At 48.4% G+C, this 14,785-nt stretch overlaps 1 protein-coding gene across 4 annotated transcripts in view; it reads right to left on the minus strand.

The window, feature by feature from the left end:
- Positions 1-7,517: 7,517 nt before the first annotated feature.
- LOC119951302 (gastrula zinc finger protein XlCGF8.2DB-like) overlaps positions 7,518-14,785 on the minus strand; it is a 62,011-nt gene continuing 54,743 nt past the window's right edge. The window contains exons 1-3 of one of the 4 annotated variants that reach the window (XM_038774388.1): positions 12,027-12,110; positions 8,981-9,122; positions 7,518-8,601 (exon numbers count right to left, since the gene is read on the minus strand). In XM_038774388.1, coding sequence (XP_038630316.1) covers positions 7,580-8,533 — 954 coding nt within the window. In that variant the 5' untranslated portion in view covers positions 8,534-8,601; positions 8,981-9,122; positions 12,027-12,110 and the 3' untranslated portion in view covers positions 7,518-7,579. Of the gene's footprint in view, positions 8,602-8,980; positions 9,147-12,026; positions 12,119-14,785 lie in introns of those variants that run through there. The other 3 variants (XM_038774386.1, XM_038774389.1, XM_038774383.1) reach the window with 3 other exon arrangements.

Here is a 14,785-nt window from a genome sequence, read left to right on the forward strand (position 1 = left end):
GGTCACTGTCCATGAGGAGTTTGCACATAATCCCCATGTTCGCGTGGGTTTCACCCCCACAACCCAAAAGATGTGCAGGATAGGTGGATTGGCCACGCTAAATTGCCCCTTAATTGGAAAAAATAATTGGGTACTGTAAATTTAAAAAAAAATTTGATAAACACATTTGCATGTACAGCATTGAAGTGAGTGGCGAAAGTAGAGTGATGAATATAAGAAATTGTCACACTTTATAGTTTGTATTTTTGCAGTAATGATGTTAAAACCTGGGTTAAAATGCTTACAGACAGTATGCCTGCTCGAGCTGTGATTAAAAGTGAGGTAATCAGTGATTTTTGCACCAAAGTGTTTTGCTAATAGATATTAAAAGCCATTTTACCTGGTTGCTAATGGAGAGCTGATGGAAAGTTGTCACGGTTGGAGCCTGGCTAAGCGAATTAAGGTGCATTTTGTAACAAGAGACATGCTAGTGTAGATAATGGGAGGAGCCAGGTCTGTCTGGATAAAGGAGTGGCTTCCAGGGCTCTAAGCCGAGCTGAAGGTTTTCAGTTTAGCCCTACAAAAAAGTTTCTCTCCCTGAGGACTCTGCATCAAGATAAGCAAGTAAAAGGGCAGCACGGTGGTGCATTTGTAGCACTGCAGTCTCACTGCGCTGAGGTCCCAGGCTCGATCCTGGCTCTGGGTCACTGTCCGTATGGAGTTTGCACATTCTCCCCGTTTTTGCGTGGGTTTCGCCCCCATAACCCAAAGATGTGCAGGCTAGGCGGATTGAACATGCTACTTTGGCCCTTAATTGGAAAAAATGAATTGGACACTCTAAATTTATTTTTTAAAAAGATAAGCAAGTAAAGCCTAGTTGTTAACTTTATACACAAGTGGTATTTGAAATATATGGATTTGCTTAATTGGAATGTAGAGGCAGGTTTCAGAAAGTAAGTTAAGATGCTGTATCTGTCAACTGTAAAGCTATTTCTTTGTTGCTAATGTGCTTAATCCTGTTTTCTAATTAAAGTTTGTTTTGACATAAAGCTGTCCACTGATCAGTCTTATCATTCCTGTGGTCCAGTAACATTTCCTCAGTTTTTTTACCAAATACAAATTGTCGGATTCTGGTCTGGACCCATATCAAGAGCTAATAGTCATTCTCTCGAGTGCTGGAGGAAAGTGATACAGTGCTGAAGGCAATTTTGGATTCTGGCTGTAACCCCCCCCCCCCCCCCCCCCCCCCCCCCCCCCCCCCCCCCCCCTCCCAATCACCTGCAGTTTCTAACTTGCAGCCTGTAGAAGAGGCAGTGGGGTGATGGTATTCTCACTGGACTAGTATCCAGAGACACAGGGTAATGCTCTGGAGACCTGGTTTCAAATCCAATCAGAAAGATGGTGAAATTTCAATTGAATAAAAATCTACAATTAAAAGTCAAATGGTGACCATGAAAACTATTGTTGATTGTGATAAGAACTCATCAGATTCACTGATGCCCCCAGGATGGTGCAGTGGTTAGCATTTCTGCCTCACGGCGCCAAGATCCCGGCTCTGGGGTCACTGTCCGTGTGGAGTTTGCACATAATCCCCATGTTCGCGTGGGTTTCGCCCCCACAACCCAAAGATGTGCAAGGTAGGTGAATTGCCCCTTAATTGGGGAAGAAAATGAATTGGGCACTCTAAATTGTAAAAAAAAAGATTAACTTTAGGGCAGGAAATCTGCCATCCTTACTCAGTCTGGCCTACTGCATGTAACCTCCGATCCACGGCAACATGGGTGACTGTAAAATGATCGCTCAAGTTTAATCAATTTCAACCACGATTTCTTTCATGCAAGCCATTGTTGAATGGACTTTCCGCAGTCGTGTGCATGTTTCACAAATTCATTCCCATTTTGTTGGTGACCAAAGGCTTATTCCAATCCTCTTTTCCATGACTTTATCCACTATTGTGCGTCTGTCCTTGTTATTACAGTGGATACGCTGAGCCTGGTTGCCATATCTACAAAATGTAACAGATTAATACTCCAATCCTTGTCCCACACCTTCAGGTCCCTGGCTTTGTTAAATTCCCAGGCTAATGGGACACTTGCAACCGGGCATGGTGGCACCTTCTACTATTGAACACATATATTGCCTTGAAGGGTAATCTGTTCCACTTGGGATTCATATTCTTTATTCACAACTCCGGCATCCTTGAGCAGTGGCTTGAACTTTCCTGAAGGATGGGCAAATTTCCAGATGATTCCCTTGCCAGCTAGACTTCTATCTCCAGAGGTCAACAATACTGCTTGGGTTTCTTGACAGGGGTTCCTCAGGGGAATACAATAATGTCTGGAGCCGTTTGAACTGCAAGTTCAAGGCTTTATCAAAGACACATGCTTTGTCATTCTCCGTCTTCAAATGCATCTTTGCTCCTTGTAGCAAGGACTTACCCAGCAACAGCCAGATGGCACTCCGAAACACATCAGTGCTAATGAAATGACACATTCCTGCAATTTCACATGGGAGAATCACTCTCTTGGAACATAGAACATGTACATGATGTGGAGATACCGGCGTTGGACTGGGGTGAGCACAGTGAGAAGTCTTACAACACCAGGTTAAAGTCCAACAGGTTTGTTTCAAACACTAGCTTTCGGAGCACTGCTCCTTCCTCAGGTGAATGAAGAGGTATGTTCCAGAAACATATATATACACAAGCATCTTTGAATTTGTGTATATGTATGTTTCTGGAACATACCTCTTCATTCACCTAAGGAGCAGTGCTCCGAAAGCTAGTGTTTGAAACAAACCTGTTGGACTTTAACCTGGTGTTGTAAGACTTCTAACAAAGAAAAGTACAGCCCAGGAACAGGCCCTTCGGCCCTCCAGGCCTGTGCCGACCATGCTGTCCGTCTAAACTAAAATCTTCACACTTCCTGGGTCCGTATCCCTCTATTCCCATCCTATTCACGTATTTGTCAAGATGCCCCTTAAATGTCACTATCGTCCCTGCTTCCACCACATTGCCAGCTAGACTTCTATCTCCAGAGGTCAACAATACTGCTTGGGTTTCCATGATGTGGAGATGCCGGCATTGGACTGGGGTGAGCACAGTAAGAAGTCTTACACCAGGTTAAAGTCCAACAGGTTTGTTTCAAACAGGAGCTTTCGCAGCACTGCTCCTTCCATTCACCTGAGGAAGGAGCAGTGCCCGAAATCTCCTGTTTGAAACAAACCTGTTGGACTTTAACCTGGTGTTATAAGACTTCCTACTGTGTTTGGATTTCTTGACAGGGGTTCCTCAGGGGAATACAATAATGTCCGGAGCCATTTGAACTGCAAGTTCAAGGCTTTCCCAAAGACAATGCTTTGTCATTCTCCGTCTTCAAATGCATCTTTGCTCCTCTTAGCAAGGACTTACCCAGCAACAGCCAGATGGCACTCCGAAACACATCAGTGCTAATGAAATGACACATTCCTGCAATTTCACATGGGAGGATCACTCTCTTGGAACATAGAACAAAGAAAAGTACAGCACAGGAACAGGCCCTTCGGCCCTCCAAGCCTGTGCCGACCACGCTGCTCGTCTAAACTAAAATTGTCACACATCCTGGGTCCGTATCCCTCTATTCCCATCCTATTCATGTATTTGTCAAGATGCCCCTTAAACGTCACCATCGTCCCTGTTTCCACCACCTCCTCCGGCAGTGAATTCCAGGCACCCACTACCCTGTGTAAAAAACTTGCCTCGTATATCTCCTCTAAACCTTGCCCCTCGCAGCTTAAACCTATGCCCCCTAGTAATTGACCCCACTACCCTGGGAAAAAGCCTCTGACTATCCACTCTGTCTATGCCCTTTATAATTTTGTAGACCTCTATCAGGTCGCCCCTCAACCGCCGTCATTCCATTGAGAACAAACTGAGTTTATTCAACCGCTCCTCATAGCTAATGCCCTCACCAGGCAAAATCCTGGTAAATCTCTTTTGCACCCTCTCTAAAGCCTCCACATCCTTCTGGTAGTGTGGTGACCAGAATGGAACACTATACTCCAAATGTGGCCTAACTAAGGTTCTATACAGCTGCAATATGACTTGCCAATTCTTATACTCAATGCCCTGGCCAATGAAGGCAAGCATGTCGTATGCCTTCTTGCCTACCTTCTCCACCTGTGTTGCTCCTTTCAGTGACCTGTGGACCTGTACACGTAGAGCTCTTTGACTGTCAATACTCTTGAGGGTTCTACCATTTACTGTTTATTCCCTACCTGAAGACGTTAATGTACTTTCCTCCCTGAATCATAGAATAGAGTGTCATATAATCCCTACAGGGCAGGAGGCCGTTCGGCCCATTGGAAAGAGCACTCTATTTAAACCCACTCCTCTACCCTATCCCCGTAACCTTTTAGACACTAATAATAATCGCTTATTGTCACAAGTAGGCTTCAATGAAGTTACTGTGAAAAGCCCCTAGTCGCCACATTCCCGCCTGTTTGGGGAGGCCAGTACAGGAATTGAACCCGCGCTGCTGCCTTGTTCTGCTCCACAAGCTAGCTATTTAGCCCAGCGTGCTGCAATTCAGCACGGCCAATCCACCTAACCTGCACATCTTTGGACTGTGGGAGGAAACCGGAGCGCCCGGAGGAAACCCCACGCAGACACCGGGAGAAAGTGCAAAGTCCACAGTCACCCAAGGCCGGAATTGAACCCGGGTCCCGAGAGCTGTGAGGCAGCAGTGCTAACCACTGTGCCGCCATGCCACCCATAGGTCGTGCTTTCGTAATCCTCAGCCCTATTATCTGCTTTGTCAAAGGTTTGGAAATAACTGACCCCACTCACTGTTGAGGTGCAGCCACTATCTGGCACAGCACAATTAACTGAATCAGCAACCAAGATACCCAAGCAACCAAGTTTTTGAACCAGTTCTTTCAAATACTTGATTCTGACTTTGGAAACATTCCTTATACAGTGACATTTAGAGTTCTTTATTCATTCATGGGATGGGGGCACCGCTGAGGGCATTTAAGGGCAATTTTGACAGATTTCCTTCCTGAAAGGACAATTGACAATGGTTTCATGGTCATTATTAGACTTTTAATTCCAGATTGTTTTGTTGAATTCAAATTCCGCCATCTTCTGTAGCCACAAAATGGAAGATTGCAAGGAATGCAGGGAAAATTGGACATGTTTGCAGAGTGCTTGTATATTTGGACTGCTACAGAAACCAGTTTGGCTGTTGCTGAAACCAGACAGCGCTATGAAAAGAAATTTAGCATATTAATGAGGCGATACCGGGCGATCCCCAGGCACAAAAGACACAAGTTAACATTAATCGATAGTGGATTGCTCAGATGGAGCCAGACTTTCTGGCACCCAGATAGGATTCTGTGCAGACAACGCACCCGAGGGTGGACCATTTGGGGTGTTCCTGGTATCCTGCAGAGTTGCAATCGGCAACTCCATTGGGTGTTGCAACACCACCCAGTGATCTCATTGGCTGAGGGCCAGAGAAGCTTCTGGAAGCGTGCAAAGAGGAGGATAAGGAGGCATCCAGGGACCCTCCTCAGCGAAGACTCGACACAGAGGCAGCAGAGGATGGTCGACCAGAGGATGGAAGGAAACAGCGGGAGAAACCTACCTTTGCAGACTCAGAGGATTGGACCCGTAGCACGATCCAGTTCATCGGCACGGGTAGTCGGAGAATCGCAAGCATATTCTAGTCAGGATCATTTGGGGGGTTGACGGTTTGTGTTTGAAAATAAACTTGGGTTGAATTGTGTACTTGTGTTTTGTCCTTTGTTCATCTCGCGAATAAGGGCACCTGGGTAAAATGTTTTACTATAAATTGGTCTAAGTGTCTGAATTGTACGGACAACAGGAGGTTGGGGAAGGGGTAGTAAATAATCAGTTATGTTTTCATAGAATCATAGAATTTACAATGCAGGAGGCCATTCGGCCCATTGATTTTAGTCCATTTAATTATAATACTGCACAAGATAAAAAGGTTACATTTGTTTTAAAGTTACAAACCAGTTGACTGTAAGTTTATGGGCTCAACCAAGGACCGTGGGTATTTTAAATAAAGTCTAATTTCATCTCTGTTATGACTCCGGGTCAAGTGGGGCTGGAACTGACCGTGTACTAGCCCAGGGTGTCGTGACAAGACCTTTCGGTGGTCATCTGTTCAAAAAGAGGGTCCTGACCATAAGATTAAACATCTGTGACAAACTAAGGGTCTGTCCATGTGTGAGATTCCCTGCGCAATCTAATAATTTCAACACGGATACCGACTCCGGAATACCTAGATCGAATATCTTTAGCCTTGTGCATAACTTCTCAAAATCCATGACATATTATTCGATGGACCCACTGTCCCACTGAAATCTATCAAATATTGACCACTCCTCATCAGCTTCCAACAAGCTTTTTCGTAAATTCTTTTTTATTAAATTCTTTTTTTAAAATGTTTTAAATTTAGAGTACCCAATTTGTTTTTTTCTCTAATTAAGGGGCAATTTAGCGTGGCCAATCCACCTACGCTGCACATCTTTGGGTTGTGGGGGCAAAACCCACGCAGACACGGGGAGAATGTGCAAACTCCACACGGACAGTGACCCAGGGCTGGGATCGAACCTGGGACCTCAGCACCGTGAGGCAGCAGGGCTAACCCACTGAGCCACCGCGCCGCCCCCTCTTTTTCGTAACTTCTGCCCACAAATCGCCGCAGAATCGAAGTCAGTTAATTTCGGTTGTGAGAATACTTCCTTTCCGATCGTCATTCCTCCCGATAAAAGCAAGGCCAAAGCCATACCTCGCTTCCTCTTGGCTACAGATGTGACCCGAGTCCACATCGCCACCTCGTTCTTCCATTGTCTTTGTGGTTCCAATTCCGAAAGGATTGGATGTTATTAATCAAAGCTTCCGATCTCGTAAGCATGACTCAGCCATTTCCCCTTCAAAGCCGCTGGGAGCATTTCTTTTGTCAGAAACAGGGCCTACTTGGTTTGCCTTGTCTTCCCGCCGGGGTAGATCGAGGTCAATCCTCTACCATATTAAATAGGTGAATATCCGTTCAATGAGTTTGGCGGCGGAGGACATTCTAATGATTCCCAACTATTTTATTGTGTGACTATAACTCAGTACAAAAACTGGTTTGCACTATCCCCTTCTGGATCCTCCCCCTGTCCAGAAGCAATGCCGCGAATTGGGTGGGGGGGGGGGGGGGGGGGGGGGGGGAGGTCTTAAGCCTCCCCTGCTCTCAATTCCCTCTGAAGCTAGCCCTGGTTTACTCTTAAAGGGACCCCTGCATTTCTAACACACTGTCAGCCATGGCCAGTATTTTGAAGGTGAGCGATGCAGCCCTGGTCAACATTTCATCTTCAATCATTCTCACCAAAAACATATAATCTCTGGTCTTTATCACATTACTGTTTGTAGAGGCTTAATGCGCACAGGGTTGTACTGAGGCTGCGAAAGACGCTTTCCAATTCTGTCAACTCCATCCTGGATACTGTGGTTAGCAGCAACAATACCAACACCGCCCCCCCCCCCCCCCCCCAGTGTCATTATTGACAAGGTTCAGTCCTCAATCTGAGCAGATTCAGAGCAGTGCAGTCACGTGTGAACTCGCTGGTGTCTCACCAGGTTGGATGATCGATTGAAGCCCTTCCCACACTCGGAGCAGGTGAAGGGCTTCTCCCTGGTATGGGTTCGCTGGTGGGTCAGCAGTGCTGACGATTGCGTGAACCGCTTCCCACACTCGGAGCAGGTGAACGGCCTCTCCCCGGTGTGAACCCGCCTGTGGCTCAGCAGGTGGGACGACTGCGTGAATCCCTTCCCGCACTCGGAGCAGGTGAACGGCCTCTCCCCGGTGTGGACACGCCGGTGGCTCAGCAGTGCCGATGGGTCAGCGAATTCTTTCTCGCACTGGGGGCAGGTGAACGGCCTCTCCCCGGTGTGCACGCGCTTGTGTGTCAGCAGGTTGGAGGGCCGAGTGAATGCCTTCCCGCACTCGGAGCAGGTGAACGGCCTCTCCCCGGTGTGCACGCGTTCGTGTTTCAGCAGCTGCGATGACTCAGTGAATCCCTTCTCACACACAGGGCAAGTGAATGGCCTCTCCCCAGTGTGAACCCGCCGGTGTATCTGCAGGTGGGATGACTGTGTAAATGCCTTCCCACACGTGGAGCAGGGGAAGGGCTTTGCTCCTGTGTGAACCCGTTGGTGCCTCAGCAGCGTGGATGACTGAGTGAATCCCTTCCCACAGTCGGAGCAGGTGAACGGCCTCTCCCCGGTGTGAATCCGCTGGTGGGTCAGTAGGTGGCAAAACTGCGCAAATCCCTTCCCGCACACGGAGCAGGTGAACGGCCTCTCCCCGGTGTGGCTGCGCCGATGAATTTCCAGCTCAGAGGGGTGACTGTATCCCTTCCCACAGTCCCCACATTTACACGGCCTCTCCTTGTTTCGGTTACACTTGTGTCTTCCCAGGTCGGCCGATTGCTGGAACCCTAGTCCACACGTGGAACAAGTGTACGGTTTGTCCGTGCTGAGAATGCTGCTTTTCCCTTCCATGCTGCCGATGGTCTTTGCGTCCTGATGAATCAGTCGGAATGACGCAATGTGTAGTCTGGGCTTCCCGCCTGCAAAACAGTTTTTCAATCAGTAATAACTGTTAAAAAAAATAAGTCTGCGAAGAGTAGAAGAACCAGTGTTAAAAATGACAATTGATTAGGAGAAGGCTGGGAAAGTGGGACTAGATGAATTGCTCTGGCAGAGATCTAGCACGGATATTGGAGGCCGAATGGTTGCCTTCTGTACTGTACCTATTCTGATTCTGGATAATTCCAGTTTGCATATTCTTAACGTTGCTCTGAAACTCACTCTCCCTCCATATTTGAGCATAGCATCTCTCACTGTGCAACTGTCCCTCTAAATCAGTGGTTCCCAACCTGTGTGCCACTGCATATTGGGGTGCCGTGAACAAACATTCAAAATTCATGTCATTAAAATAAAACTAACCTTTGTCTTCAGCTCTCTGGTCGGTGTTTCCAAGACGCCGGCTGGTATACAGCCGTACATGCGTGGTTTAGAGTTTTTATGCTGGTCAGGCCCATGCACATGACCAACGGGACGTGGAGCTGAAGACAGAAGTCCCATGCGCCTGCACAAAAACTCAAAAAGGGCGCTTATAAACCCCGGGAGAAACGGGAGAGACAGGTAGAGGTGGGGGGGGGGGGGGGGGGGGGAAGAAACAGAAGAGAGGACAGGGAGAAGTTAAAAACAAAGTTTCCAGTAAGGGAAGATAAGAACCAGGAGGAGTAGACCATTCGGCCCCTAGAGCCCGCTCTGCCATTCAATACGATCATGGCTGATCTCAACTTGGCCTCAGCTCTGCTTTCCTGTCTGTTATCCACAACCCTTCAACCCATTAGTACTTAAAAATAAGTCTACCTCCTCCTTAAATTTACTCAATGTCCCAGCATTCACTGCACTCCGGGGAAGTGAATTCCACAGGTTCACCACCCTTTGAGAGAAGTAATTTATTCGCATCCCTGCTATCCATTATCCAAAAACAATGGCCTCTCTTTCCAGATTGCCCCATAAGAGGAAGCATCCGCTCCATGTCTTCTTTGTCGATACCTCTTATCGTCTTAAGTATCTCAATTAGATCTCCTCTCATTCTTCTAAAGTGGATAGAGCCGTGAAGAAGGCTTCTAGTGTGTTAGCGTTTATTAACAGGGGGCTTGAGTTTAAGAGCTGCGGGGTTATGCTGCAACTGTACATGACCCTGGTGAGACCACATTTGGAGTATTGTGTGCAGTTCTGGTCACCTCACTATTGGAAGGATGTGGAAGCATTGGAAAGGGCGCAAAGGAGATTTACCAGGATTCTGCCTGGTTTGGAGGATAGGTCTTATGAGGAAAGGTTGAGGGAGCTAGGGCTTTTCTCATTGGAGCGGAGGAGGATGAGAGGCGACTTAATAGAGGTTTATAAGATGATGAGGGGGATAGATAGAGTGGACGTTCAGAGACTATTTCCTCGGGTGAATGTAGCTGTTACAAGGGGGCATAACTATAAGATTCAGGGTGGGAGGTATAGGAGGGATGTCGGAGGTAGGTTCTTTACTCCGAGAGTGGTTAGAGTGTGGAACGGACTGCCTGCCGTGATAGTGGAGTCAGACACTCTAGGAACTTCCAAGCGGTTATTGGATAGGCACATGGAGCACACCAGAATGACAGGGAGTGGGATAGCTTGATCTTGGTTTCGGACAATGCTCGGCACAACATCGAGGGCCGAAGGGCCTGTTCTGTGCTGTACTGTTCTATGTTCTAAACTCAAGAGCGTATAGGCCTAAACTGCTCAATCGCTCTTCATTAGGCAGACCCCTCATCTCTGGAATCAATCTAGCCAACCTCCACTGAACTGCCTCCAAATGTAACTACATCCCTCCTGAGCTTAGGGGACCAAAACTGCACACACTACTCCAGGGGTGGTCTCACCAATGCCTTGTATAGTTACAGTGACACTTCCCTCCCTACTTGTATAGAACAAAGAAAAGTACAGGAACAGGCCCTTCGGCCCTCCAAGCCTGTGCTGACCATGCTGTCCATCTAAACTAAAATCTTCACACATCCTGGGTCCGTATCCCTCTGTTCCCATCCTATTCATGTATTTGTCAAGATGCCCCTTAAATGTCACTATCGTCCCTGTTTCCACCACCTCCTCCGGCAGCGAGTTCCAGGCACCCACTACCCTCTGAGTAAAAAACATGCTAAACATTGCCCCTCGCACCTTAAACCTCTGCCCCCTAGTAATTGACCCCTCTACCCTGGGAAAAAGCCTCTGACTATCCACTCTGTCTATGCCCCTCATAATTTTGTAGACCTCTATCAGGTCGCCCCTCAACCTCCTTTGTTCCAGTGAGAACAAACCGGGTTTATTCAACCTCTCCTCATAGCTAATGCCCTCCATACCAGGCAACATCCTGGTAAATCTCTTCTACACCCTCTCTAAAGCCTCCACATCCTTCTGGTAGTGTGGTGACCAGAATTGAACACTGTACTCCAAGTGTGGCCTAACTAAGGTTCTATACAGCTACAACATGACTTTCCGATTCTTATACTCAATTCCCCGGTCAATGAAGGCAAGCATGCTGTATGCCTTCTTGCCTACCTTCTCCACCTTTGTTGCCCGTTTCAGTGACCTGTGGACCTGAACACCAAGATCTCTTTGATCCCACATCGCTCTGGTAGTGTGGCGACCAGAATTGAACACTATACTCCAAGCGTGGCCGAACTAAGGTTCCATCCCTTTATGAAAATGAAATGAAAATCGCTTGTCACAAGTAGGCTTCAAATGAAGTTACTGTGAAAAGCCCCTAGTCGCCACATTCCAGCACCTGTTCAGGGAAGCTATAACAGGAATCGAACCGTGCTGCTGGCCTGCTTTCAAAGCCAGTGATTTAGCCCTGTGCTAAACAGCCCCTGCTATTTAGCTATAAAGGGCAAAATTCTATTTGCCTTCCTCATTACCAGCTGTCAAGAACATAAGAACTAGGAGCAGGAGTAGGCCATCTGGCCCCTCGAGCCTGCTCCGTCATTCAATGAGAATCATGGCTGATCTTTTGTGGACTCAGCTCCACTTTCCGGCCCGAACACCATAACCCTTAATCCTTTTATTCTTCACAAAAACTATCAATCTTTATCTTTGCATCCTCAAAGGTGACGGAGAAAATAGGAGGTGTGCGTCAATTTTTATTTTTACAGCCTAGAGGTGTGACATGACACACAAGTAGTTGGGAGACATTGCTGTGAATGGCAAGGGGACACAAGGAGGGACGGTGTCCCTTTAAATATGCCTGCCGGGCGTTGTGCGCATGCTCGGTCGGTGCAAACACAGGGCGGAGCCGGCACTGCGCCTGCGTGCTGGACGCCTGTGTGGGGGAGGGGTGAAGGCGGCCATTCTGAGGCCCAATGGCCGACAGAAAGTGAGATTTCCCAAACCGAGCGAGTGAGCTGAAGAGATGGGAACGGCGAAGCGAGAGAGAGATAAAGAAAAGGCAAACCTGAGTGTCCGACCGGTGCGAACAGAGACACCGGATGGGGGGGGGAGGGGGGCAGCGGCGCTGCTGGGAAAGAGCAGACCACGTGACTCACAGTCGGGATGGTCCTATGCGCTGATGGACGTCCGCTCCGACCAATAGGGAAAGGGAGGGGCGGCGCCTGGAGGACCGCTGGTCCTCCAACCAATGGCTGCGCGGCAAGGGGGCGGGACGTCGCATGCAGCCCAGGTGGGGATTGTGAGGCGCTGTGGCCCGCCCAGGTGATGGGCAGGCCTGGGGGCTGCTGGGCCAGGAAGTATCACAGGCCAAAATGCACACATCAGTAAATGTACATGTGGAAAAATACATAGAATCCCGAAAGAAGGCCATTTGGCCCGTCAAGTCTGCACCGGCCCTCCGAAAGAGCACCCCATCAAGGCTCACGCCACTGCCCTCAGTTTGGTCACTGAGGGGGAGCATGGCCAATCCACCCAACTTTGGACTGTGAGAGGAACCCGGAGGAAACCCACACAGACGCGGAGAAAATGTGCAAACTCCACACAATCACCCAAGGCCCAGAATTGAACCCAGGTCCCTGTGAGGCAGCAGTGCTAACCACTGTGCCACCCTTGTGTATATATATATATGTACGCTTAATCAAAGCTTAGGGGCAAAAATATGCTTTTCCATTCATTCAAGGGGCGTGAGGCGTTGCCCAGCATTTATTGCTCATCCCTATTTGACCCCTTGAAAAGCTGATGGTCGGTGAGCCGCATTTTGGAACCCACGGCTGTGCCCGAGGTGGATATATTTCCAAGATCCCACATCTGTGCCGGGTCCCCTTATGTTTTCATTTTTTAATAAATTTAGAGTACCCAATTATTTTTTCCAATTAAGGGGCAATTTAGTGTGGCCAATCCACCTACCCTGCACATCTTTGGGTTGTGGGGGCGAAACCCACACAGACACGGGGAGAATGTGCAAACTCATCACAGACAGTGACCCAGGGCCGGGATTGAACCTGGGACCTCGGCGCCGTGAGGCAGCAGGGCTAACCCACTGCGCCACCGTGCTGCCCTCTTATGTTTTCATTTATATAAACGACATAGATGATTATGTGGGGGTAGAATCAGTAAGTTTGCGGATGACACAAAGATTGGCCAGGTCGTTATCGGTGAGGTTGAGTGTCTTGGGTTACAGAGAGATGTACATGGGATGATCAAATGGACAGAAGGAATTTAACCCTGAAAAGTGTGAGGTGATATTCTTTGAGAGGAGTAATTTGACAAGGTGGTATTCAATTAATTTGGAGTACCCAATTCATTTTTTCTAATTAAGGGGCAATTTAGCACGGCCAATCCACCTACCCTGCACATCTTTGGGTTGTGGGGGCGAAACCCAAGCAAACACGGGGAGAATGTGCAAACTCCAGACGGACCGTGACCCAGAGCCGGGATTGAACCTGGGACCTCGGCGCTGTGAGGCAAGCAGTGCCAACGTGCTGCCCCGAGGCAGCAGTGCTAACTACTGCACCACCGTGCCACCCCCAAGAAAGTATTCAATGCATGGCCTGAAACTGGGAAGTTCCAAGGAATAAAGGGACCATGGAGTGTTTGTCCATAGATCGCTGAAGGCAGAAGGGCACGTTAATAAGGTGGTGAAAAGGGCAAAGGGGACACTTGCCTTTATCAATCGAGGCAATTACAAACGCAGGGAATCATGTTGGAGTTGTATAGAACTTTGGTGAGGCCACAGCTGGAGTACTGTGTGCAATTCTGCTCACCGCATTATAGGAAGGATGTGAATGCACTGGACGGGGTGCAGAGGTGTTTCACCAGGATGTTGCCTGGGGTGGAACATTACAGTTATGAAGAGAGGTTGGATAGGCTTGGGTTGTTTTTGCTGGAGCAGAGAAGACGGAGGGGTGACCTGATCGAGGGGTACAAGATTATGAGGGGCATAGACAGGGTGGTTAGAGAACAGCTGTTCCCCTTAGTTGAAGGATCAGTTACGAGGGGACACAAGTTCAAGGGTAGGAGGTTTAGGGGGATTTGAGGAAAAACGTTTTCACCCAGAGGATGGTAACAATCTGGAATGCACTACCTGGGAGGGTAGTAGAGGTGGGATGCCTAAAAAAATATCTGGATGAGCATTTGGCATGTCATAACATTCAAGGCTATGGACCAAGTGCTGCCAAATGGGAGCAGGTAGACAGGTCAGGCTTCGGTGCAAACCCGATGGGGCAAAGAGCTTCTCCTGCACTATTATTCTGTGATCCTGAAGTCCGGATGGTGAGTGGCTTGAAGGACAGCTTGCAGGTGATGGGTGTTCCTCGTGTTGTTTGCTGCCCATGTCCTGCTAGACGGTAGATTTGTAAGGTGCTGCCTAAAGAGCCGTATTAGCTCCTACAGTGCACTTTCTATAGATGGTACGCACACATGCACTGCTACCAGTGTGTCAGTGGTGGAGGGAGTGAATGTTGGTGGATGGGGTGCTGATCAAGTGGTGCTGCTTTCCCCTGGATGGTGCCGAGCCTCTTCAGTGTTGTTGGAGCCGCACTCATCCAGGCAAGCGGAGCGTATTCCATCCCACTCCTGTACTGTAGATTGTGGACAGGCTATCAGGAGTCAGGTGAGCTACTCGCTGCAGGATTCCTAGCCTCCTACCTGCTCTTGTCGCCACAGTATTTATACGGCTAGTCCAGTTGTTTCTGGTCAATAGTAACCCCCGGGATGTTGATGTGGGGATTCAGTGATGGTAATGCCATCGAATGTCAAGGGGGA

This window comes from Scyliorhinus canicula, chromosome 17 (assembly GCF_902713615.1).
Source record: "Scyliorhinus canicula chromosome 17, sScyCan1.1, whole genome shotgun sequence".
Classification (NCBI taxonomy): Eukaryota; Metazoa; Chordata; class Chondrichthyes; order Carcharhiniformes; family Scyliorhinidae; genus Scyliorhinus; species Scyliorhinus canicula.